Below are 25,549 nucleotides of genomic sequence, written 5' to 3' on the forward strand. Positions count from 1 at the left end.
GAAAAATTGGAATTTGTGGTGGTCCTCAGGAGCATAGATCTCAGGAAATGCTTGCCAGTTGAAGGAACACAAAGAACATGAAGAGGAAGGCGTGTCACACCATATGGAGTGGTATGAACAAAGAAAGAGACGGAAATGTGAGAACCTGTCTTTAGTGGGTAGTGAGGAGACTGCTTAATGGTATTGATAATTCCCAGTGAGAGGTTGGGAATAATTTTGGACTGGTAAATTGGGACCATGTTAAAGAGGGTTTTGAGTGCCAGAATGGGAAATTTGGATGTGATCTTTTAGATACTAAGAACCACTGAAAATTTTTTTTTAACAGAATAGTGATAAGACTAGTATTTAAGGATTTTCTGTGAGTATGGTTCTCCAGTTTGACACATCACAGCCTTGTGGTAGCAGAATTTTATTAGTGTCATATTTTCATACTTTCAGGAATGTTCAGGTCTTACAGGGTAGTAATAAGTTTGGTACCGTAATTTTTTACTCATTAGCTTAGATTGACAACTAGTACCACTCAACTCCCAGTCCACTATTCAGGGTATTGAGGGAGGTAGGAGAGAATATCTGATGCAGAACAAGTATTTAAAGTCTCTTAGGGTGGGTGATGGACCTGTGATGCATAAATAGAGAGAGCTGCATCATATTAGTTAGTGTTTAAAGGGAATTTTGTGTATACTTGTAGTTTGTATAATCAGATTGGAGAGTACAAATGGCTTTCTTTCGTGAATTGTTATTTTATCAACTCGAAGGTATAGATAAACTTTTAAAATATATGCTAGGTATAATTTCTTAGCACATTAAAGTAATATTTGAAATAATTTGTCAGTAGATTGTGTTAATAGCTTTAGCAGTCATTGTTAATGTGAACATTCCTTTTTGTATTTTTTATTCCTGGTGATTTACTTTGTTACTCATTTCAACTGGTAGGAAAAAAAATCTAGCTTTTAAAAAGAGTCTCCCATTATCATTTTAAAATGTACTCACTCAATTCTTTATATTTTCTCTCTTAAGGAAGAGGGGTACCAATAAATACAACTGGGATGTGCTATGGAAAACCAAGTTAAAGCTGTTTTGATAGTATCTATTCCAGAAAGATAAGCTGTGGCTCTTAGAATAATGATTTCTATAATCAGTAATCTATATTTTACAAATTTAGTCTGCCTATTGACTCCTTAATAGTGGAAGCTGGGGCTGGGAGCAGTGGCTCATCCTGTAATCCCAACACTTTGGGAAGCTGAGGCAGGCAAATCACTTGAGCCCGGGAGTTTAAGACCGGTTTGGGCAACATAGTGGAACCCGTTTCTATCCCTTTCTCTGCAGAAAAAAAAAAAAAAAGTAATCAGCCGGGTGTGGTGGCACATGCCTGTAGTCCCAGCTGCTCAAGAGGCTAAGGTGGGAGGATAGCTTGAACCTGGAAGGTTGAGGCTTCAGTGAGCCATGATCACCACTGCACTCCAGCCTGGGTGACAGTGAGGCATTTTCTCCAAAAATAAAAAATAAAAAAAAGAGGATACTGGAATTGCTTTTGTATAGTTATAAATTTGATTGTTTGGTTTTTTGTTTTTTGTTTTTTGTTTTTTGAGACGGAGTCTCTTTCTGTTGCCCAGGCTGGAGTGCAGTGGCTCCCTGCAAGCTCCGCCTCCTGGGTTCGTGCCATTCTCCTGCCTCAGCCTCCCGAGTAGGGACTACAGGTGCCCACCACCACGCCCGGCCAATTTTTTGTGTTTTAGTAGAGACGAGTTTTCACCGTGTTGGCCAGGATGGTCTTGGTCTCCTGACCTCATGATCTGCCCGCCTCGGCCTCCCAAAATGCTAGGATTAGAGGCGTGAGCCACCGTGCCCAACCCTCAACAGGCTTTTTAACAATATATATATTTTTTGAGATCAAGTCTCTCTGTCACCCAGGCTGTAGTGCAGTGGCACGATCTTGGCTCATAATTGATAGCCCGTTGGTCACATTTTGTTGCCCTTTGGGTTAATGGAAGAACTCTGGTTTATGATGCTTTTAGAAATAAAGTATTTTCTGCTTTATGTATACCACTTCTGCCTTAATGCTGTTGGTATGTAAATTACTTACGGATGGTAATATATAATCAGTTTTATTTATCAGCTGCTACTATTTACACAAATATAATCGAATACTTCCTAACCAATTTAGAAAAAGAAAAATATCTAGAACAAAACCGTAAAAAGAAAGCATCTTGAATAAAACCGTGAGTAAAGATTATCTAGTATTTTCTGAACATTTATTATGAGGTCAATAACCTATTCCAGTTGCCTAGGTTCATGGCTAACTATGTAATACTGAGAAAGATAGTTAACGTCTGTGCCTCAGTTTCCTCAACTATAAAAGTGAGGATACTCATGTGCGCCTTGAAGATTATTGACCTCATAATACATATTCAGAAAATACTGGATAATCTTTACTTAAGGTTTTATTCAAGATGCTTTCTTTTTATGGTTTTGTTCTAGATATTTTTCTTTTTCTAAATTGGTTAGGAAGTATTTGATAATATTTGTGGAAATAAATGCATAGTTTAAATATATATAAAATTGTGGAAATAAATTCTTACAGAATTAGTTTGTATTCCTACTCAAAGGTATAAAAAACCAGAGGAGCGGAGTCCATTGGTAGCAGCAATGCAGCATTTTCTGCCAGTTCTAAAGGATCGTTTTATCCAGCTTCTTTCTGACCAGTCTGATCAGTCTGTCCTCATCCAGAAACAAATATTCAAGATCTTCTATGCTCTTGTTCAGGTAATATCTATGAAGCAGTTTTTATATATAAAAAGTTAGTCTGTCATTTACCACATTAAGAATTAACAAAGAATTTCAGCATCTGAATAATAGTTAATTTGAAAATCTACATTAAGTGGACGGTTTTCTAGCAAAACATAAATTGCCAAAATTATAAGTCTAAACAAACATACTTCCTCCCCAAATACATAAACAACCCTAATGAATCTTTTTTTTTTTTTTGAGACTGTCTCGCTCTGTCGCCCAGGCTGGAGTGCAGTGGCGTAATCTCGGCTCACTGCAACCTCCTCCTCCCAGATTCAAGCAATACTCCTGCCTCAGCCTCCTGAGTAGCTGGGGTTACAGGCATGTGCCACCATGCCTGGCCAATTTTTGTATTTTTAGTGGAGACAGGGTTTCACCATGTTGGTCAGGCTGGTCTCGAACTCCTGACCTCATGATCGCCTGCCTTGGCCTCCCAGGGTGCTGGGATTACAGGCATGAGCCACCGTGCCAGGCCCCTGATAAATCTTAAATTGCAAATGGGCAATGTCTAATTCTCTTAAACCATCCACTGCAACCAAATTAGTCAGTTTAGAAACTGTCTTTCACCTTAAGAATCAATGAATCTGGGCCAGGCGCGGTGGCTCACACCTGTAATCCCAGCACTTTGGGAGGCCGAGGTGGGCGGATCACCTGAGGAGGGGAGTTCGAGACCAGCCTGACCCAACATGGAGAAACCCCGTCTCTACTAAAAACACAAAAAAATTAGCCGGGTGTGGTGGTGCATGCCTGTAATCTCGGCTACTTGGGAAGCTGAGGCAGGAGAAAAGCTTGAACGTGCGAGGTGGAGGTTGCGGTGAGCCAGGATCATGCCACTGCACTCCAGCATGGGCAACAAGAACAAAAACCCGTCTCAAAAAAAAAAAAAAGTTAATGAATCTGAAAACCAGTTACTTGATTACAGTTGAAGTCTAACACATACTTAACATGCAAACTATACGTAGATTGTCTCAATACAAAACCTATTCCTCAACTTGTCACAAAAATACTAAATCAGTGGGCTTTACTGGTATACAGTAATGGCTTTTATTATTTCTGTATGTTGTTCTAAATTTTTCTAGGATAAAAGATACCCACTAAAGAAATGGTTGGGTCAGTATTTGCAGTGAAATATAATTACTTGTAAAACAGATTTTTAAAAACCAGGAAAATTCTGGTTCTTTTTGTTGTACCGTGTACCATAGAAGGGTTTATCTCAAGTCATACCATTACATTAAAAACTCTCATTTAAATAGATCAGAGCCAGGCACAGTGGCTTGCACCTATAAGCCTGTAATCCCAGTTATTCTGGAGGCTGATGTGGGAGGATTGCTTGAAGCCAGGAGTTCAAGGCTGCACTCCATCCTCACAGAGCGAGACCTGGTCTCTTAAAAAAAAGGAAGAAAGGTCTATGACTTCACCTCCACTAAGATTGTACTTGCCTAACTCTATTCTTTGGTTGGATTTTGTATGTCTTTGCTAGATCTTTAAAGACATTCAGTTATCTGCCACTATGAATCTAAGGGCACCTTAATGCCGTTCTGTTGGACTCTTACATGATTCTTTTGTTAAGTAATTTGAATAAACACTAGTCTTTTCAATATTTTTTCTAACTCTGAGGATCATAACTTTTGGATTAAATAATAGGTCTTTTTGAAAACTATCATAGGGCATAGGGAATAGGACAAAGTAGTTTCTCAACTCATTCTTTGAGACTAGCATACCCTGTTGTAAAAATATAGCCCCATCTCACTTGTGAAAATAGATGTCCTAAAATCCCAAATTGGTTATCTGTTTTATTGGCCTACTGAGAGATAGGATTTATCCCAGGCATACAAGAATGGATCGACAGTAAGAAATTAATTTTTAAATTAACCCTTACATCACATTAAAATAGAGACCTGTAACTATCTTTATGGATGTCAGATAAAGCATTTCATAAAATTAAATAACTATGTCTGCTTTGAAAAAAATAAACAACTGTTAGAATCCTAAAATAGAATCTTTCTTAACTTGATGAAAGTTGTTCATTAAAAGTCTACAATAAATATCACACCTTATGGTGAAAATAAGATATCCCAGTAAAATGGGAATATGGCAAGGATGCCCACTCACTGTTTACCATTATAGATAACAAGCAAAGGAATTTGCCTATGTACTAAAAGTAGGAAATGTGGATTGAATGAAATACTTTTGGTAGGCATTGTGAAGAGTAAAAAGAAGTGGGATTTTCTTTAGCAAGGATTTTGAAACATTAATTCTTGACTTTTATTTAGTATACACTACCACTGGAACTGATAAACCAACAGAACCTGACAGAATGGATAGAAATTTTAAAGACTGTTGTGAACAGGGATGTACCTAATGTAAGTTTCTATATGTTCTCTTATATTACTAAATATGAATATTTAATGGTCTTTTGAAGACTCTAACTGGTGTTTCCTGTAACATTCTTTATGAACTTTTATAATATGTGATGTGTTTTTCTCTAGATTAGAGGTACCTTTTCATTTGTTTACATATGCATTATATATGTACATTTACTCAGTGTAAAGAGTTGTAAAAGGTGTTTTTAAAAATATATTATTGGTTAAGTGCTTCTGTTATCCTTTTGTTTCATCCTAAATCTTCTGTTTCTTCTGAGTTCTTCAATTAAGAGCTCATAGCTGGCTCTTAGCCTAGTTAATTTGTCAGATGCCCAAGTACAGAGGAAGAACTTGCTTTACAAATTGGCCAAACTTTGTAGTTATGTTATTTTCTCATAATAACTTTATTGAGAAATAACTCACATACCATAAAATTTATTCTTTTAAAGTACAACTTGGTAGTTTTTAGTACATTCAGAGTTGTCCAGTTGTGTTATTTTTATAATCAAAATTTTTAAAATTACTACAATTTTTCTTTATAGTCTAGTTTTCTTTTTTTTTTTAATTTTTTTCCGAGATGAAGTTTCACTCTTGTTGCCCAGGCTGGAGTGCAGTGGTGCAATCTCGGCTCACTGCAACCTCTGCCTACTGGGTTCAGGCGATTCTCATGCTTCAGCTTCCCAAGTAGCTGGGACTACAGATGTGTGCCACCAAGTCGGGCTAATTTTTGTATTTTTAGAGAGATGGAGTTTCACCATGTTGGCCAGGCTGGTCTCAAACTTCTGACCTCAGGTGATCTGCCCACCTTAGCCTACCAAAGTGCTGTGATTACAGGCATAAGCCACCACGCCCAGCCTATAGTCTAGTTTTCTAGAGATATAGGGGAATTTACAGATTACTGAATACCCTGTTTTGTTGTGTTTTGTTTTGTTTTTTTGAGACAGAATCTTACTCTGTCACCCAGGCTGGAGTGTGGTGGTGTGATCTCAACTCACTGCAACCTCTGCCTCCCAGGTTCAAGCAATTCCCTGCCTTAGCCTCCCAAGTAGCTGGGATTACAGGTGCCCATCACCATGCCTGGCTAATTTTTTTATTTTTCGTGGAGACAGGGTTTCACCATCTTGGCCAGGCTGGTGTTGAACTCCTGACCTTGTGATCCACCTGCCTCAGCCTCCCAAAGTGCTGGGATTACAGGCGTGAGCCACCGCGCCCAGCCTACCTAGTGTGTTTTATGTACTGTTATTAATATACACTCGTTTAACCCTCAAAATTCCTTCTGACTTTTATTTTAAACTTAGACATGGGAGGGTTATGTAATTTATCCAATATAATATTGTTAATCGCATAAGTGAGACCAAAGTCCTATTTTGTAGTTTAATTTTTTTTTTCTTTTTTTCTTTTTTTTTTTGAGACGGAGTCTCGCTCTGTCGCCCAGGCTGGAGTGCAGTGGCACGATCTCAGCTCACTGCAAGCTCTGCCTCCCGGGTTCACGCCATTCTCCTACCTCAGCCTCCCATGTAGCTGGGACTACAGGTGCCCGCCACCACGCCCGGCTAATTTTTTGTATTTTTAGTAGAGACAGGGTTTCACCGTGTTAGCCAGGATGGTCTCGATCTCCTGACCTCGTGATCCACCCGCCTTGGCCTCCCAAAGTGCTGGGATTACAGGCGTGAGCCACTGCGCCCGGCTAATTTTTTTTTTTTAAGATTTGTTTCAAAAAGATTTACGAACAATGCATAAGAAACAACATTTCTACACACTCCATAGGAAACTAGTTTGGTGTATATTTTTCTGTGCACATTTAATATAAAATATAACTTTTAAAGGTCTCATATACACATTGTGTGCCTTTTTGTGGTATAATTTATAATCTGTGCACTGATTATAAATAAACAATTCAGTGAGTTAACACAATTATATGTACCCATCTAACCATCACCTCAGAATGTTTGCTCATGGCTGGTTCTAGTCATCTCTGCCATCATCTCATTTCCTGCACAATAGATTTCATCTGTTTTAGAACTTATTAAGTAATCTTTTGTTCCTGGCTTCTTTCACTTAATATATTTATAATATTCTTTCATGTTGTGTAGTGGTATTTATTATATTTTATTGCTAAGTGGTATCCCATTGTATAGATATATCACAATTTATGTATGTTGATGGCCATCTGGGTAGTTTTACTTTTTCAGTATTAAAGGTAAAGCTATGAACATTCTTACGTGTCTTTTTGTGGTCACATGTTTTTCACACTCTTGCATAAATATCAAAGAAAGGAATTGGGTCATAGGGTAGGTGTATGTTTTACTTTGTAAGTAGTTTCCAAAGTGGCTGTAGCATTGCTCTCACTAGCAATGTATGAGAGTGTTCACTTGCTCTGTATTTTCACTTCCTTATCCTACTTGAAAAATATGCTATGGATAGGCTGGGCGCAGTGGCTCATGCCTGTAATCACAGCACTTTAGGAGGCTGAGGCAGGCGGATCATGAGATTAGGAGATTGAGACCATCCTAGCCAACATGGTGAAACCCCGTCTCTACTAAAAATACAAAAATTAGCTGGGCGTGGTGGCGCACACCTGTCATACCAGCTACTGGGGAGGCTGGGCAGGATAATCACTTGAACCAGGGAGGCGGAGTTTGCAGTGAGCCGAGATTGTGCCACTGCACTCCAGCCTGGCGACAGAGCAAGACTCTGTCTCAAAAAAAAAAAAAATATATATATATATGTTATGGATGTCTTAGGTTAATATATAATGATCCAGTTCCTTCTTTCAGTGATTGTGTAATAATCTTTTTTTTTTTTTTTTTTTTTTTGAGACGGAGTCTCGCTCTGTGGCCCAGACTGGAGTGCAGTGGCCGGATCTCAGCTGACTGCAAGCTCCGCCTCCCGAGTTTACGCCATTCTCCCGCCTCAGCCTCCTGAGTAGCTGGGACTACAGGCACCCACCACCTCGCCCGGCTAGTTTTTTGTATTTTTTAGTAGAGACAGGGTTTCACCGTGTTAGCCAGGATGGTCTCGATCTCCTGACCTCGTGATCCACCCGTCTCGGCTTCCCAAAGTGCTGGGATTACAGGCTTGAGCCACCGTGCCCGGCCGATTGTGTAATATGGATCTTCCATAATTAAACATTCCCTTATTAATGAATGTTCAGGTTCTTGGCAATTTTTTTTCATTACAAATAGTATTAGAATTAGTATTCTTGTACACAAATCCTTGCACATTTATACTTATATACCTGAAACTAGATTTCCGAAATGGAGTTTCTCATGCCCTTTCCATTATGAAATATACTGATTTTGATTAAGCTACAATTGTCGTGGCCTTGACTATACTATTTAGATCTTGACTAAAATGTTTGGTTTTAAGCTTGTAGAAGAATTTTAAAAAGCATGTCTTTTATAACCAACTAGTGAAGCAGTGAGGATGCCTCTTGGATTTAAATAGGGTTAATACTTTTCCAAGTCTAACCTTCTACTATGAAAGGCCAACATCAGGCCAGGCGTGGTGGCTCACGCCTGTAATCCCAGCACTTTGGGAGGCTGAGGCGGGCAGATCACGAGGTCAGAAGATCGAGACCATCCTGGCTAACACGGTGAAGTCCCATCTCTACTAAAAATACAAAAAATTAGTTGGGCGTGGTGGGGGGATGCCTGTAGTCCCAGCTACTTGGGAGGCTGAGGCGGGAGAATGGCTTGAACCCGGGAGACAGAGCTTGCAGTGAGCTGAAATGGCACCACTGCACTCCAGCCTGGGTGACAGAGCAAGACTCTGTCTCACAAAGAAAAAAAAAAAAGGCCAACGTTAGAGAATCATTCACATTTTTGTCAATCTGTTCTCATCTCATGCTGTTCCTCCTATATTGTGTTATCTCTATCATTAAATAAGTGTCTCTTTAAAGGAAACACTTCAAGTTGAAGAAGATGATCGACCTGAGTTACCATGGTGGAAATGCAAGAAGTGGGCCTTACATATTTTAGCAAGACTTTTTGAAAGGTAATCTCATCCATATATGGTGATTTAAATTAATTTATTAAGGTTTTGCTTTAAAGTGCTGGCATAAAGCATTATAAAGAAACAATGGGCATTTTGATGTTCTTTTAGATATGGAAGCCCTGGCAATGTTTCCAAGGAGTATAATGAATTTGCTGAAGTATTTCTGAAGGCATTTGCTGTTGGTGTCCAGCAAGTAAGTCTGTTTTTAGTTTTTCTAAGTGAAAACATGGTATCTTTAAGTTAATTTATATATTGCTTATTTCTAGTTTCTTTGACTTCTAAAGAGTGCATGTTTGGACCCTGTACCAGGTCTCAAACATTTTTGGTCTCAGGATCTCTTTATGCTCAAATTACTTATGATACCATTGAGTTCTCATTTATGTGAGTTAGACCTAGTGATATTTATCATTTAGAAATTAAAATAAGAGTAAGCAGTTCATTTAAAAAATAATAACAGGCCTGTTACATGTTAACGGAAATAATTTTTTTTTTCTTTTTCTCTTGTTGCCCAGGTTGGAGTGCAGTGGCACAATCTTGGCTCACTGCCACCTCTGCCTCCCGGGTTCAAGCGATTCTCCTGCCTCATCAGCCTCCCGAGTAGCTGGGATTATAGGCATGCACCACCACACTCGGCTAATTTTGAAGTTTTAGTGGAGATGGGTTTTCTCCATATTGGTCAGGCTGGTTTTGAACTCCTGACCTCAGGTGAACACCTGCCTCGGCCTCCCAAACTGCTGGGATTACAGGCGTGAGCCACCGCGCCTGGCCCATAATTCTAATTTTTGCTTGAAACCTCAAATTTTAACACCAGTAACATATTGTCAGCAATTTTCCTTGAAATGATGTACTCATTTTATTCGTTTTTGAGAAAAATCTGCCGTATTCATAGTCTCAATAACTATTGTCTATCAGTTGTTCTGTCAAGCATAATGTAGTGTTTCATGGAATAAGAGACTATTTCAGCTTGCAACTCAATCTCCCAAGTGTTGTAACCATTGTACTTTGGTATGTAGTAGAATGGCTGTATGTATACTTCTCATTGAGTAATCATAATTTTTCTTGTCATTACATATATTCTTGGCTGGGTGCAGTAGCTCACACCTATAATCCCAGCACTTTGGGTGGCCAAGGCGGGCAGATGATGAGGTCAGGAGTTCAAGACCAGCCTGGCCAACATGGTGAAACACTGTCTCTACTAAAAATACAAAAATTAGCTGGGTGTGGTGGTGTGTGCCTGTAATCCCAGCTACTGGGGAGGCTGAGGCAGGAGAATGGCTTGAACCCAGGAGGCAGAGATTGCAGTGGGCTGAGATCACGCCACTGCACTCCAGCCTGGGAGACAGAGCAAAACTCTGTCTTAAAAAAAAAAAAAAAAAAAAAACTTAGGAAAAACTTGTTCTATAAGAATATGGCTGTAAAGAATACAGTGACTTGGCCGGGAGTGGTGGCTCACGCCTGTTATCTTAGCACTTTGGGAGGCTCTGGAAGGCAGATTACCTGAGGTCAGGAGTTCGAGACCAGCCTGACCAACATGGAGAAATCCTGTCTCTACTAAAAATACAAAATTAGCCGGGCATGATGGCTAATTACATGCCTATAATCAGGAGGCTGAGGCAGGAGAATCACTTGAACCTGGGAGGCAGAGGTTGCGGTGGGCCGAGATCGTGCCATTGCATTCCAGCCTGGGCAACAAGAGCAAAACTCCATCTCAAATAAATAAATAAGTAAATAAAAATACAGTGATTTTAATATCATACTCTCTTGATTCAAATAAGGCAACAGAACATTTAACACCATGGTTTTGTACCATTGATGCAAATACTGATTTACTCAAAACACAGTATTTTAAAAAAAGAAAAAGATAACATTATTGTGAAAGTAGCTTTAAACTAGTAGATCCTCTGAAATAGTCTTGGGGACCACTAGAGGTTGTGGACACATTTTGCATTATCGATGATCTGAAACATGAAGTAGAGTGAGAACTATTGACAGATGCTAAATAGGCAGTTGACTGCTTCGGGCAAAGTTTTCCCAGAAGATGGCTTTAACAAGATAGGGTTTTCTCCCAATACTGTGATTTTTCAGTAGGTAGCATATGGGTTAGGTGTGGTGGCTTACACCTGTAATCTCAGCACTTTGGGAGGCTGAGATGGGAGAATCACTTGAGGCCAGGAGTTAGAGACCAGCCGGGACACCGTAGTGAGACACTGTCTCTAACAACAACAAAAAAAACACCAGAAAAACGAAGATAGCATATAGTTTTCTCTTTTCTTAATCAGAAATGAGTTAAATTATTTTTCAAAGTATACAGTTGTTTTTCTTGATGATGAGCTGGACATTAAGATATGTGTTAACTGTTTTTACTGGCTTGTAAGTGGTTGAAATTTCTATTTGAACATTGATTTTTGATCGAAAAATTTTTCCCAAGGTTTTATTGAAGGTGTTGTATCAGTACAAGGAGAAGCAATATATGGCTCCTCGAGTTTTACAACAGACATTAAATTATATTAATCAAGGAGTTTCTCATGCTCTCACCTGGAAGAATCTGAAGCCCCATATACAAGTAATAATTTTTATCTGAAATGTTTTTATAGCAAATATAATAGAAATAACATCAATTGTCATAAAGGTTGAAAAATTGCATGTTTGTTGAGTTATGTTACTTAGTCTACTTCTGGTGATTGTTTTGAGAGTATAGCAGAAAAAGGAGAGAAAACACTCTGACATAAAGTTATGAGAGTTATTTTGTGAATATCCAACTTATCTTTTAAAATCCAAAACTGTTTTCTTCAAACTTGTAATTTAAGTTCTTACTATTGGACTATGATTATATTTTATCATGTAATTTGGAGTAGCCAAGGAAATTTATTTCACCAGATTCGTTTCTAGGATAAGTGACTTACCTGCTATTTCTATGAGTAATTTATGTGCTTTATTTAGAGCTATAGAATTTTATAGACTAAATTATATATATTTAGAATACTTAATTGCGACCTATGTACATGTATATCTTATAATTATTACAGAGAGGGGAAGTTTGATAGTTGATCTTAGAACACATTAAATGCATTACTAACGTTTGATATTAAGCTTTAAAATACATATAGTGTTACTTTGGTTTTAATACTTAAAGGAAATTTGAAGGTTTAAATTTGAAAATTGATGGCTATTGTTTTCTTAACTTTTAAATTGCAGGGCATTATCCAAGATGTTATTTTTCCATTGATGTGCTACACAGATGCTGATGAGGAACTTTGGCAAGAAGACCCTTATGAATATATACGCATGAAGTTTGGTGAGGAATTTTCACATTTTTAGAAACAAAAAATGTCAGTAATTAAGATTACAGTGATTATGTGTAGCCAACCTAGGGGGTATTATGTATCTTCTGTGGTGTTTTAATGTAATTGATCCCTTGTGTAGTCCTTTTTGGGGCTATTTATTAATTATGATATTTGATAATGATAATCTTATTTTTAGCAGACACAAATTCAGTACTGTTAAGTTTTTATTACTGAATGCCAAAACTGTTAGATATTTAAGATTACACCTCAACACTAAATGTCTCAACTATACTTTTGGATCTTATGTTAGCTATCATATGAGTGGGAAATGAGAAAACACATCTTGGAAGTTGGAGTCACATGAAGTCCTTGTACAGAACTAAAGAATTGTAATTTGGCTAATAATGTTGAGTATTGGTCCTTCTTACCAAGTCATCTGTGCTTTTCGCAGCTGGTACTTTTGTGACCCTGTTGTGAAAATTCTAACATCAGTAGTGTTTCATATGTATGATTTAAACTGCTAAGTTCTGAGTTAACAAAAACAAAAACTATTAGGAGGAATTAATGGATTAACATTTAATATGCATAGGCCAAGTGCGTTGACTAAGGCCTGTGAATCCCAACATGTTGGGAGGCCTAGGTGGGAAGATCGTTTGAGGTCAGGAGTTTGAGACTAGCCTGGCCAATATAGTGAAACCCCATCTCTACTAAAAACACAAAAATTAGCCAGGCATGGTGGCAGGCACCTGTAAACCAGCTACTTGGGAGGCTGAGGCAGGAGAATTGCTTGAACCTGGGAGTTGGAGGTTGCAATGAGCCGAGATCACCCTGCTGCACTCCAGCCTGAGTGACAGAACAAGACTCCATCTCAAAACAAACAAGCAAATAAAAACATTTAATTTGTACAGAAAAGACATTGAATTCTGCTTTTGCAAAATTATAAGGGGATCTGGGATCATTTTCATATGTAAAGATTAAGCAATATTTTTAATGCTTTGGTGAAGAAATTAATATTTATTGTCTTAATTTTAAACTTGTTCTCTAGATGTATTTGAAGATTTCATTTCTCCTACCACTGCTGCCCAGACACTTTTGTTTACAGCCTGTAGTAAGAGGAAAGAGGTAGGCTTATTTAATGTTTAGATAACTTTTGCTGTATTATTTAACATTTATTCAACTATACACTCAGTTTTACATGTTAGTCATGTGAGTCATTTTGTTAGTATGTTTTTTAAGGACTGTTGGCCTATTCAATAACAGTACTTTTCTCTTTTAATCTAGGTACTGCAAAAGACTATGGGATTTTGTTACCAGATTCTTACAGAACCAAATGCTGACCCTCGAAAAAAAGATGGAGCCCTGCATATGATTGGCTCTTTAGCTGAAATACTTCTGAAGGTATTCTTTAGTGTGTTTGTATGTGCATGAGTATGCAAGTAGTTTTTAAAAATAAACAGCCAGCCAGGCACAGTGGCTCACTTCTATAATCCCAGCACTTTGGGATGCTGAGGCAGGCAGATTGCCTGAGCCCAGGAGACCAGTCTGGGCAACATAGTGTGACTCCATCTCTATAAAAATAAAAAATAGGCCAGGTGTGGTTGCTCACGCCTGTAATCCCAGCTATTTGGGAGGTCAAGGAGGGGGGATCACCTGAGGTCAGGAGTTGGAGACCAGCCTGGCCAACATGGTGAAACCCCGTCTTTACTAAAAATACAAAAATCAGCCGGGCATGGTGGTGGGCACCTGTAATCCCAGCTACTTGGGAGACTGAGGCAGGAGAATCACTTGAACTCAGGAGGCGGAGGCTGCAGTGAACCGAGATCATGCCACTGCACTCTACGCTCCAGTCCAGGTGACAAAGACTCCGTCTCAAAAAATAAAAATAAAAAATAGCAGCCTTATAGAGTGTACAGCTCGGCCGGGCGCGGTGGCTCACTCCTGTAATCCCAGCACTTTGGGAGGCCGAGGCGGGCGGATCACAAGGTCAGGAGATCGAGACCACGGTGAAACCCCGTCTCTACTAAAAACAGAAAAAATTAGCTGGGCGCGGTGGCGGGCGCCTGTAGTCCCAGCTACTCGGGAGGCTGAGGCAGGAGAATGGCGTGAACCCGGGAGGCGGAGCTTGCAGTGAGCCGAGATCGCGCCACTGCACTCCAGCCTGGGCGACAGAGCGAGACTCCGTCTTAAAAAAAAAAAAAAAAAATAGAGTGTACAGCTCAATGGTTTATTCACAGTTGTATAACTATCACCCCCAGAAGGAACTCTGTATACATTAGCAGTCACTCCACATTTCACCCCAAATCTCCCAGCCCTAGGCTACCTATAGTCCACGTTTTTTCTATGGATTTGTTTATTCTGGGTATTTTATATAAATGGAATCATAGAATATGTAGCCCTTTTTGGGTGACTTAATTTGGTGTAATGTTTTCAAGGATTATCCGTGTTGTAGCATGTTTCAGTACTTTTTCCTTTTTGTTGCCAAATTATATTTCATTATATTAATATACCTCATTTTATTTACTCATTCATTAATTGTTTCTACTTTCTGGCTACTACAAATGTTGCTGTTAACATTCATGTTTAAGTTTTTATGTGGACATAATGTTTTCATTTTTCATGGGTATGTACCTAGGAGTATGAATTGCTGGTCATAATCTGAGACACCACAGGACCATTTTCCAACATACCTATACCATTTTATATTTCTACCAGCAGTATATTTTGATTATAGCCATCCTAGTGAATGTGAAGTAGTATCTCTTTGTGGCTTTGAAACCTTTCATGTGCTTATTGTCCATTTGTATATTTTCTTTAGAGAGTATCTATTCAAATTGCTTGCTCCAAAAACATTGCTTGCCTTTGTTTTTGTTTGTTTGGTTTTTTTTTTGAGATGGAGTCTTGCTCTGTCACCTAGGCTGGAGTGCAGTGGTGAGATCTTGGCTCGCAGCCACCAGTTTCCCGGGTTCAAGTGCTTCTCCTGCCTTAGCCTCCCAAGAAGCTGAGCTTTCCAGCCCCACCTCCCTATATGCTGGAGTGCAGTGGCACAGTCTCAACTCACTGCAACCATGAGGATACTTATGCCTCAGGTGCCCACCACCAGCCAAATTTTTGTATTTTTAGTAGAGATGGGGTTTTGCCATGTTGGCCAGGCTGGTCTTGGAACTCCTGGCTTCAGGTGATCCGCCCGCCTCAGCCTCCCAAGGTGCCAGGATTACAGGCGTGAGCCACCATGCCTGACCCTTGCCCATTTTTAATCGGGTTGTCTTTTATAATTGAGTTGTTAGAAATCTTTACATTCTAAAGCCAGGCACTAAATATTCATAGAATATTTAGTCATTGTATCTTTTATCTTTTCGTTTTTTGGAAATGGAGCCTCACTCTGTCATACAGGCTGGAGTGTAGTGGCGTGATCTCTGCTCACTACAATCTTCACCTCCTGAGTTCAAGCGAGATTCTCCTGCCTCAGCCTCCCAAGTAGCTGGGACTGCAGACATCTGCCACCACACCAGCTAATTTTTGTATTTTCGGTAGAGACGGGGTTTCACCATGTTGGCCAGGTGGTCTCGAACTCCTGACCTCAGGTGATCCACCCGTCTCAGCTTCTCAAAATGCTGGGATTACAGGCGTGAGCCACTGCACCTGGCCGTCTTTCATCTTTTCTATACGTGTTCACCCATCCTTCTCTTTGTTTATAAAGTATATATTAAAGACATTCTAATCATTTGTGGTATAGAAGGCTGAGAATTAAGTGAGTTCTCTTGGCACGTTCAAGTTTATTCTTACCTTTCACTCAGCTTCACTTAGGGGTAACACCTTACATAGGTAGAGGCACAGTTATCAAAAACATGAAGTTGATTTTGAGTTGATACTATCAACTAATCTATGGACCTTTTTAAAATTTCACAAGATTTCCCACTGTGTCCGTTTTTCTGTTCCATGACCCAGTCCAGGGTCTCACATTGCATTAAGTTGTCATGTTTGATTATGTAAGTGTCGATATATAAGTGTCTTACATTTTTAATGTTGATTTAATGTGCAGTTTAAGGAACTCTTGTAAAAAACTTCTTTGCACTTAGAAAATACTCACCTTGAATATTGAGAGTGCCTTTTTAGAGAATCACTTGAACCCGGGAGGTGGAGGTTGCAGTGAGCCAAAATTGTGCCACTGGACTCCAGCCTGGGCGACAGAGTGAGACTCCGTCTCAAAAAAAAAAAAAAAAGTCTGCCTTTTTAGATAGCCAGTTTATTAGTTTGAAAGCAGGATTTTTCTCAGGTTATGTTGTTTTCAACCAGAAACTTTATCAGAGAAGTTTTTTAATTATAAAAGTTTCATAGTAACAAATAAAATTAACCAAACTTACAACACTCAAACACTATTGCTGGTAAGATTTGGCATAATGGCTTTCTAATCAAGGAATATAAAAGCATGTAAAAATGTGTTTAGTGGTTTTTGGTGGTGAAGTTCTGGAATAAGAAAATTGGTTGTGGATTCTGGGGTTCAAAGAATGAGCATAAATATATGTAACATTAATAGTCATTTTTAACAGTGTTATATCTGTTTGGAAATTGAGATGATTATATTTGGAACTGTATCAAAATAATTGTTGTTTATATTTACAGAAAAAGATCTATAAAGATCAGATGGAATACATGTTGCAGAATCATGTATTCCCTCTCTTCAGCAGTGAACTAGGCTACATGAGAGCAAGGGTATGTTTTAAAGCTGCATTATTTATATACTTTTGTCTTGTAATGAATGATTCTGTGGACTTTTATATTGAAACTTTGAAATGTTCACTTTGAAGGCTGTGTTTTATTTTAGGTTTCTGTTTAATGTAAATCTTTACATGGCTGCTGTAATGTGTGCATAGGTTTCATCTGTGTCTGGTAGCAGTGTCTGTCTGTGTTTTGCATTCAGATCTTGCTATCCACACAAACGTCATGCAGCCAAAGAGTAACTTGGGATCATAGTACTGGTCTAGTGTTGTCTCTGGACACATCTACCACTGGCCAGCCTCCAAATTCCCACACACAGAACTCAGGGAATAGAGATTAGCTTGGGAGAATTTAAGGTAAGGTATCTACACTAACTCACTGTGTTTTTACAAAAGGCTTGCTGGGTACTTCACTATTTTTGTGAAGTGAAGTTCAAAAGTGATCAGAACCTTCAAACGGCCTTAGAGCTAACAAGAAGATGTCTGATTGATGATAGAGAAATGCCTGTGAAAGTGGAAGCTGCCATTGCTCTTCAAGTATTGATCAGCAATCAAGAAAAAGGTAAAGGATTTGTGTATGTCAAGAAAAGTGAATGTTGGCCAGGTGCGGTGGGTCACACCTGTAATCTTAGCACTTTGGTAGGCTTAGGTGGGAAGAGCGCTTGAAGCCAGGTGTTCAAGACCAGCCTGGGTAACATCTCTACAAAAAAATTTAAAAACAGGCCGGGCGCGGTGGCTCAAGCCTGTAATCCCAGCACTTTGGGAGGCCGAGGCGGGTGGATCACGAGGTCAGGAGATCGAGACCATCCTGGCTAACATGGTGAAACCCCGTCTCTACTAAAAATACAAAAAACTAGCCGGGCGTGGTGGCGGGCGCCTGTAGTCCCAGCTACTCGGAGGCTGAGGCAGGAGAATGGCGTGAACCTGGGAGGCGGAGCTTGCAGTGAGCCGAGATCGCGCCACTGCACCCCAGCCTGGGTGACACAGCGCGAGACTCCGTCTCAAAAAAAAAAAAAAAAAAAATTTAAAAACAATTAACTGAACATAGTGGCATGTACCTGTAGTGCCAGCTACTTGGGAATCTGAGGCAGCAGGATCACTCAAGCCCAGCAGTTTGAGGCTGCAGTGTGCTGTGATTGCCACTGTCCTCCAGCCTGGGCAACAGAGCAAAACCCTGCCTCTTATAAAAAAAATATATATATATATACACACACACACACACACAAAATATATATATAGTTACATATAATATATAGTTATATATGTTTTATATATCGTTACTATATGTATATAACTATATATGTAGTAATTGTAAAAAGCCATAATCCTAGAAACTTGGCATACTTGCTTTTTATGAGAAAGTACTTTTTAAAAAAACTCATTGATATTTGTTATACCAGGTTTTAAGAAGTTTTAGGTGTTTTTTTGTTTGTTTGAGACGGAGTCTCGCTCTGTCGCCCAGGCTGGAGTGCAGTGGCCGGATCTCAGCTCACTGCAAGCTCCGCCTCCCGGGTTTATGCCATTCTCCTGCCTCAGCCTCCCAAGTAGCTGGGACTACAGGCGCCCGCCACCTCGCCCGGCTAGTTTTTTGTATTTTTTAGTAGAGACGGGGTTTCACCGTGTTAGCCAGGATGGTCTTGATCTCCTGACCTCCTGATCCGCCCGTCTCGGCCTCCCAAAGTGCTGGGATTACAGGCTTGAGCCACCGCGCCCGGCCTAAGTTTTAGGTGTTTTATGCAAGTTTTTTATTCTTTCTCTTACAGCTAAAGAATATATCACGCCATTCATCAGACCAGTAATGCAGGCTCTTCTTCATATTATAAGAGAAACAGAAAATGATGACCTTACCAATGTAATTCAGAAAATGATCTGTGAATATAGTGAAGAAGTTACTCCTATTGCAGTAGAAATGACACAACATTTGGTATGTTGTTTGAACCTATCATTTTTGCAAGCATTTTAATGTAGCTCTCAGTATGTTCCAGGTTATGTCACAAGTGACTTGCCTTACCTTATAGCAGCCAACATTCTTGGCACTTGGGATTGGTTTCGTGGAAGATAATTTTTCCACAGATGGTCTGGGGGAGATGGCTTTGGGATGAAACTGTTCCACCTCTTATCATCAGGCAGGCAATGGTTTCTCATAAGGAGTGTGCAACCTAGATCCTTGAATGCACATTTCACAGTAGGGTTTGCACTCCTATGAGAATTTCCGGGAATAATGCTCAGTCACCCACCACTTATCTACTGGTCCTAACAGGCCATGGACTGGTACCACTCCACAGCCTGGAGATTGGGGACCCTTGCTTTATAGCAGATACTTCACCGACATTACTGTGTAGCACATAAAGCCCTTGAGAGACACTTAAGTTATTTAATTCTAACACAATTGTGTTTCAGAATTATTCCTGTTTTACAGAGAAAATGTGAGGTATAAAATGGTTAATTGCCTAAGCTAGGCAGGGTGGTGTTAGGATTTATAGATGGGCCTTCACAGTACTTGTTCTTAACTACTACCTCAGGCTGCAGCATGACTATCTGTGTAGTGGCCTGGAATGCTCAAAATAATCGATTGAATTTTACAGAAGATAAATCAGTGACCCCCTTGATGATTAAATATGCTTTTATTTGGACATTGTCAAGTCGTAACCAGTAATATTAATGACAACTATTCATAATATTAAGTACCTTTTATACCTTGCCTCATTTAGTCCTCATACGGTGTCTATGAAATCCCCAAAGTGGCATGCAGAAAAGGTCAAGAGAAGTCAAGTAGCTTGTTTAAGGTCAACCAATGAGTAGACTATTTGATTATAGAGCTTAAGCTCTTTATGATCATTAATCAATTTGGAGACATTGATTGTTGTGGTATCCCAATGAGAACGTTCTAATAATTAAAAGTCTTAGACAAAAACATGTTTATAATGCCTCAGTGACAAACTTGAGTTATATTCTCTTGAATCTAGGCAATGACATTTAACCAAGTAATCCAGACGGGGCCAGATGAAGAAGGTAGTGATGACAAAGCAGTTACTGCTATGGGAATTCTGAATACAATTGATACACTTCTTAGTGTAGTTGAAGATCATAAAGAGGTAAGAAGATGATCCAGTGTTGCAGTTTTTCAAGCCATTTTATGCTTTTTAGAGGGCTCTGATATCTCTCTTGCATCTCATGTACCGTGTTTTTGCCATTTTCCCTTTTAAAGATAAGATTGGTACATTATATTTTAAGTTCTAAAGTATTAGTAGAAGGAACAGGAAGCAAGTATTTGTTTTGCCATCTTAGGGCTCAGGATTTTGGCTCCTCATGGTTTCTCAGATCCGGAAATATGGTGGTTCCCAGGAAAAAAAAATATTTTTCTTAGTTTTCTTTTTCTTTGAAAAATTTTGGTGACATACGCATAGCATAAAATTTACAGTCCTAACCATTTTTAAGTATATTCATGTTGTTATGCAACCATTACTACCATCTTCCTAGTTTTCTTCTTTTCCAGTTGTCTTTTGGAAAAGTAAGAATTGTAATAATGGATTTTTTTTTTTTTTTTTTTTGGAGACAGAGTCTTGCTGTGTTGCCCAGGCTGGATTGCAATGGTCGCTGCACCTGGCCCTGAAATTGTTTTTCTTAACATAAAGGAAATATTTTAAGTGTTAAAAATGTAATAAAATAAAGTTTAGGTGATTAAGAAGTTTTGGTTATAGTTTTCTTCTTATTTACTCTTTTCTGTATGTTTTAAATAATTCCATTTTTTAAAAAATCCATTATTGGGCGGCTGGGCGCAGTGGCTCATGCCTGTAATCCCATCACTTTGAGAGGCCGAGGTGGGCAGATCACCTGAGGTCAGGAGTTTGAGACCAGCCTAGCCAACATGGTGAAACCCTTGTCTCTACTAAAAATACAAAAAATTAGCTGGGTGTGGTGGCAGGCACCTGTAATCCCAACTACTTGGCAGGCTGAGGCAGGAGAATCACTTGAACCTGAGAGGCAGAGGCTGCAGCGAGCCAAGATCACGCCACTGCACTCCAGCCTGGGCAACAGAGCGAGACACTACGTCAGAAAAGAAACAAAGGAAGAGAAAGGGAAAGGAAGGAGAAAAGAGAAGAGAAAAACAATTTCAGATTGATGCAGTTGAAAGCCCTCAGGGGACCACTTCCTAACCCCTTTTCCCTGCTTCCTTTCTTCCTATAGAAGTAACAGTCATGAATTTGGTGTTTATAATTGCAGTGCAGATGCTTGTAATGTAATATATCTTTTATCCATAAATAACATGTTTTCAGATTATCTGCACATTGCCTTTTACAGCATGAGGTTTTTCACTAAGCTTGTTTTTTTGAGACGGAGTCTCCCTTTGTTGCCTAGGTAGGAGTACAGTGGCACCATCTTGGCTCACTGCAATCTCTGCCTCCCAGGTTCAAGTGATTCTCCTGCCTCAGCCTCCTGAGTAACTGGGACTACAGGCATGCACCACCACGCCCAGCTAATTTTTCTGTTTTTAGTAGAGACAGGGTTTTACCATTTTGGCAGGCAGGTCTGGAACTCGCGGCCTCAAGTGATCCACCTCTCTTGGCCTCCCAAAGTGCAGAGATTACAGGCATGAGCCACCACACCAGCCACGTAAACTGTTTTTGTATTCTGCATTATAATTGGATATAAGCAGAAGCCATGACCAATCCTATATGTGCTTTATGTTTTAACAGATGAATTGTTAATTCTATTTAAGGAGTTGTAAATGTATTAAGTTCTGTGTATCTGAAATGGATGTCTTGCTTTTATATCTGATTAGTGGGTATTATTTTACCCTTCCTCCCCTTAACATTCTTATGGCCCTCGGGGATTTGGGGTCTAATTTAGGACTATATTGACAATTATAGAGGAATTTGTATTTTCTGTCAGTCTTGAGTTGGGGGCTGAGTTCAGATTCCATGGTTCACTATATCTAATACACTTTGAAAAACTAAGGTGACTTAAGAATTATTGAGATTCATAGCAATAATGCCTGCCTTCAGATAATTTCTCTGTAAGTCATTGACAGTGACTTTTCATACATTGAGCTTGATTAATCTCTATGTGCACATAACAGATGTGCTATCTTCAGAATGGTGGTAACTCCTTCCTTTTTTTTTTTTTTTTTTTTGAGATGGAGTTTTGCTCTTGTTACCCAGGATGGAGTGCAATGGCACTCGACTCACTACAACCTCTGCCTCCCGGGTTCAAGAGATTCTCCTACCTAAGCCTCCCAAGTAGCTGGGATTATAGGCACCCACCACCATGCCTGGCTAATTTTTTGTATTTTTAGTAGAGATGAGGTTTCACCATGCTGGCCAGGCTGGTCACAAACTCCTGACCTCAGGTGATTCACCTGCCTTGGCTTCCCAAACTGCTGGGATTACAGGCTTAAGCCACCGCACCCGGCCAACTCCTTTATTTTCATAGTTGTTTGCATTTTTCGAGAATGTTGTTTTTTCCTTTTTAGGTAAATTTAAGCTGGCCATTCCTTGTGTTTTTCTCAATGTAATGGTATTTCATTCCATTTTTATCTGAGATCACAATTTCATAATGTGTAAGTCATTTTAAAACAAAGACTTGGGCCGGGCGCGGTGGCTCAAGCCTGTAATCCCAGCACTTTGGGAGGCCGAGACGGGCGGATCACGAGGTCAGGAGATCGAGACCATCCTGGCTAACACAGTGAAACCCCGTCTCTACTAAAAATACAAAAACTTAGCCGGGCGAGGTGGCAGGCGCCTGTAGTCCCAGCTACTCGGGAGGCTGAGGCAGGAGAATGGCGTAAACCCGGGAGGCGGAGCTTGCAGTGAGCTGAGATCCGGCCACTGCACTCCAGCCTGGGTGACAGAGCGAGACTCCGTCTCAAAACAAAAAAAAAACAAAAAGACTTAATTTTTTCACAATATTGACTTTACATTTAAGTGTACTGAATTATAGTATACGTTATCTTACTAAGCCATTTAGTGGGCTGTAACTGCATATGATTTTTTTTTTCTTCTCTTTTAGATAACCCAACAGCTTGAGGGAATCTGCTTGCAGGTCATTGGTACTGTTTTACAACAGCATGTCTTAGGTATTATACCTCTGATTGTGCTAAGAATTTAGTGCTGTTTCACATGAGCAAGCATTTGCCTAATGACTTAGTATTCTCTTTTAGAATTCTATGAGGAGATCTTCTCTTTAGCGCACAGTTTGACATGTCAACAAGTGTCTCCACAGATGTGGCAGCTACTACCCCTTGTATTTGAAGTCTTTCAGCAAGATGGCTTTGATTACTTTACAGGTGAGTCAAATCAGCATGGAAATACTGAGGGGTTTCCCTGCTTTGATTTATTTGTAGCTTATCATTTGAACGTACACTTTTTTTTTCTTTTGAGATGGTGTTTCGCTCTTGTTGCCAAGGCTGGAGTGCAATGGCGCAATCTCGGCTCACTGCAACCTATGCCTCCTGGGTTCAAGTGATTCTCCTGCCTCAGCCTCCAAGTAGCTGGGATTACAGGCATGTACCACCATGCCCGGCTAATTTTGTATTTTTAGTAGAGACGGAGTTTCTCCATATTGGTCAGGCTGATCTCAAACTCCCGACCTGAGGTGATCCTCCTGCCTCAGCCTCCCGAAGTGCTGGGATTAAAGGCTTGAGCCACTGTGCCTAGCCTGAACGTACACTTTTTTTTTTTTTTTTTTTTGAAGCCGGGGCTCGCGCTGTGTCACCCAGGCTGGAGTGCAGTGGCGCGATCTCGGCTCACTGCAAGCTCCGCCTCCCAGGTTCAGGCCATTCTCCTGCCTCAGCCTCCGAGTAGCTGGGACTACAGGCGCCCGCCACCACGCCCGGCTAGTTTTTTGTATTTTTAGTAGAGACGGGGTTTCACCATGTTAGCCAGGATGGTCTCGATCTCCTGACCTCGTGATCCGCCCGCCTCGGCCTCCCAAAGTGCTGGGATTACAGGCTTGAGCCACCGCGCCCGGCCGAACGTACACTTTTGAGTGTTCAGACTGCTTCACTGTTCGGAAGAGTTATCAATAGAAGTTAATGCTCAGTGGTGACGCATGGTATTGATTTCTGCTATATAATTTAGTTATTATAGGTTTATTCTTTGTTAATACACATACATATCCACATACCCCCTCATAATCTTCTCCATATAAATGTAAAAATGTGTCTATAATTTTTATGTTTAACTAAGTACAAAGAAAATCACTTTCATAATAGGATCATTTCTGCATTTAAGTATAAATGAATATATTTTAATTAAAACTGAATGTTAAGCCCAGGCTTAGTGGATCACGCCTGTAATCCCAGCACTTTGGGAAGGCAGGAAAGCACTTCATTCCAGAAGTTCTTAACCAGCCTGGGCTATTAGACCCTGTCTCTAAAAACGCTTTTAAATTAATCAGGCGAGATGGAGTGTGCCTGTAGTCCTAGCTACCTGGGAGGCTAAGGTGGGAGGATCACCTGAGTCCAGGGTTTGGGGTTACAGTGAGTTTTAATCACACCACTGCACTCTATCCTGGGCAACAGAGTGAGAGTGTCCACCCCTCCCCCCAAAAAAAGGTGAATGTTAGAGACAAAATGATCTCATAGATTTGCCTTTTTCTAAGGAACTTTTTCAAAAACAAAGATAAAGCATTTGTGTTACTAAAGATGTATAACTGATGTTTTTCATTAATACAGATATGATGCCCCTCCTTCATAATTATGTAACAGTTGATACAGACACACTTCTGTCTGACACCAAGTATCTTGAAATGATATACAGTATGTGCAAAAAGGTAGGTCATTTTTATATATCAGATTTCATGAGGCTTCTGCTATAAAATGTATGAAATTGTGAGGACTCATGTGATACCACATTGTAGTAATAAACATGTAAACATAGATCTGACAGAATTAAGGGCTTTAAAAGTTAAAAGTCATTGGTCCCTAGATGCCACAGCTTTGATAGATATATGTCTTTTGTGTGCCCTCTGACACTTGGAATTTGTTTTTGAATTTTAGAGTGCCCGGAGTTTAACTAACATAGTCTTATGGAATCAAAAGAAGGAAAGAGTCAAGAATTTGAGAGATTTTTGAAAGGATTAGGAATGGATAGAGATGTTTTACAAAGGAAAAGGTTAGCAGCTGTAGGTTTACAACAAGCAATAGGGAATGAATGTCCCCCTTCAGTCTGGTTGGGGAAAGAAATAAACTGCAGTCCATCAGCATCAAAGTCAGTGTAATTGGTAGTATTTTAATTTCTAGCAATGTCTGTTGTAGGTCGTTAGAAAATGATTTTCTCCATGAAGTTTCTAGATTTCTTTCACTCATCTCTTTCCCTTCTGAACACGAAGTCACACATAATCATCTAGTTATGTTAGTCATTGTTTACTGCCAATTATATTATTAATATTAATATTCTGGGAA

General features: G+C 39.7%; 1 protein-coding gene and 1 non-coding gene across 3 annotated transcripts in view; both read left to right on the forward strand.

Annotated features, from left to right (window-relative positions):
• Positions 1-25,549, forward strand: part of IPO7 (importin 7) — a 65,803-nt gene that overhangs the window by 28,599 nt on the left and 11,655 nt on the right. For both annotated transcript variants that reach the window (XM_003910243.5, XM_009186622.3), the window contains 15 exons: positions 2,607-2,763; positions 5,061-5,150; positions 9,052-9,146; positions 9,255-9,339; positions 11,575-11,709; positions 12,342-12,441; positions 13,476-13,552; positions 13,712-13,828; positions 17,051-17,140; positions 17,542-17,707; positions 18,909-19,069; positions 20,112-20,240; positions 23,155-23,221; positions 23,306-23,431; positions 24,821-24,918. In XM_003910243.5, the coding sequence (XP_003910292.1) occupies positions 2,607-2,763; positions 5,061-5,150; positions 9,052-9,146; positions 9,255-9,339; positions 11,575-11,709; positions 12,342-12,441; positions 13,476-13,552; positions 13,712-13,828; positions 17,051-17,140; positions 17,542-17,707; positions 18,909-19,069; positions 20,112-20,240; positions 23,155-23,221; positions 23,306-23,431; positions 24,821-24,918 (1,693 nt within the window). The remainder of the gene's footprint in view (positions 1-2,606; positions 2,764-5,060; positions 5,151-9,051; positions 9,147-9,254; positions 9,340-11,574; positions 11,710-12,341; positions 12,442-13,475; positions 13,553-13,711; positions 13,829-17,050; positions 17,141-17,541; positions 17,708-18,908; positions 19,070-20,111; positions 20,241-23,154; positions 23,222-23,305; positions 23,432-24,820; positions 24,919-25,549) is intronic.
• On the forward strand, positions 17,284-17,465 carry LOC116269892. Its single transcript, XR_004177702.1, has one exon. It is a non-coding gene; the product is annotated as a small nucleolar RNA SNORA23 (small nucleolar RNA).

This window comes from Papio anubis, chromosome 12, assembly GCF_008728515.1.
Source record: "Papio anubis isolate 15944 chromosome 12, Panubis1.0, whole genome shotgun sequence".
Lineage (NCBI taxonomy): Eukaryota > Metazoa > Chordata > Mammalia > Primates > Cercopithecidae > Papio > Papio anubis.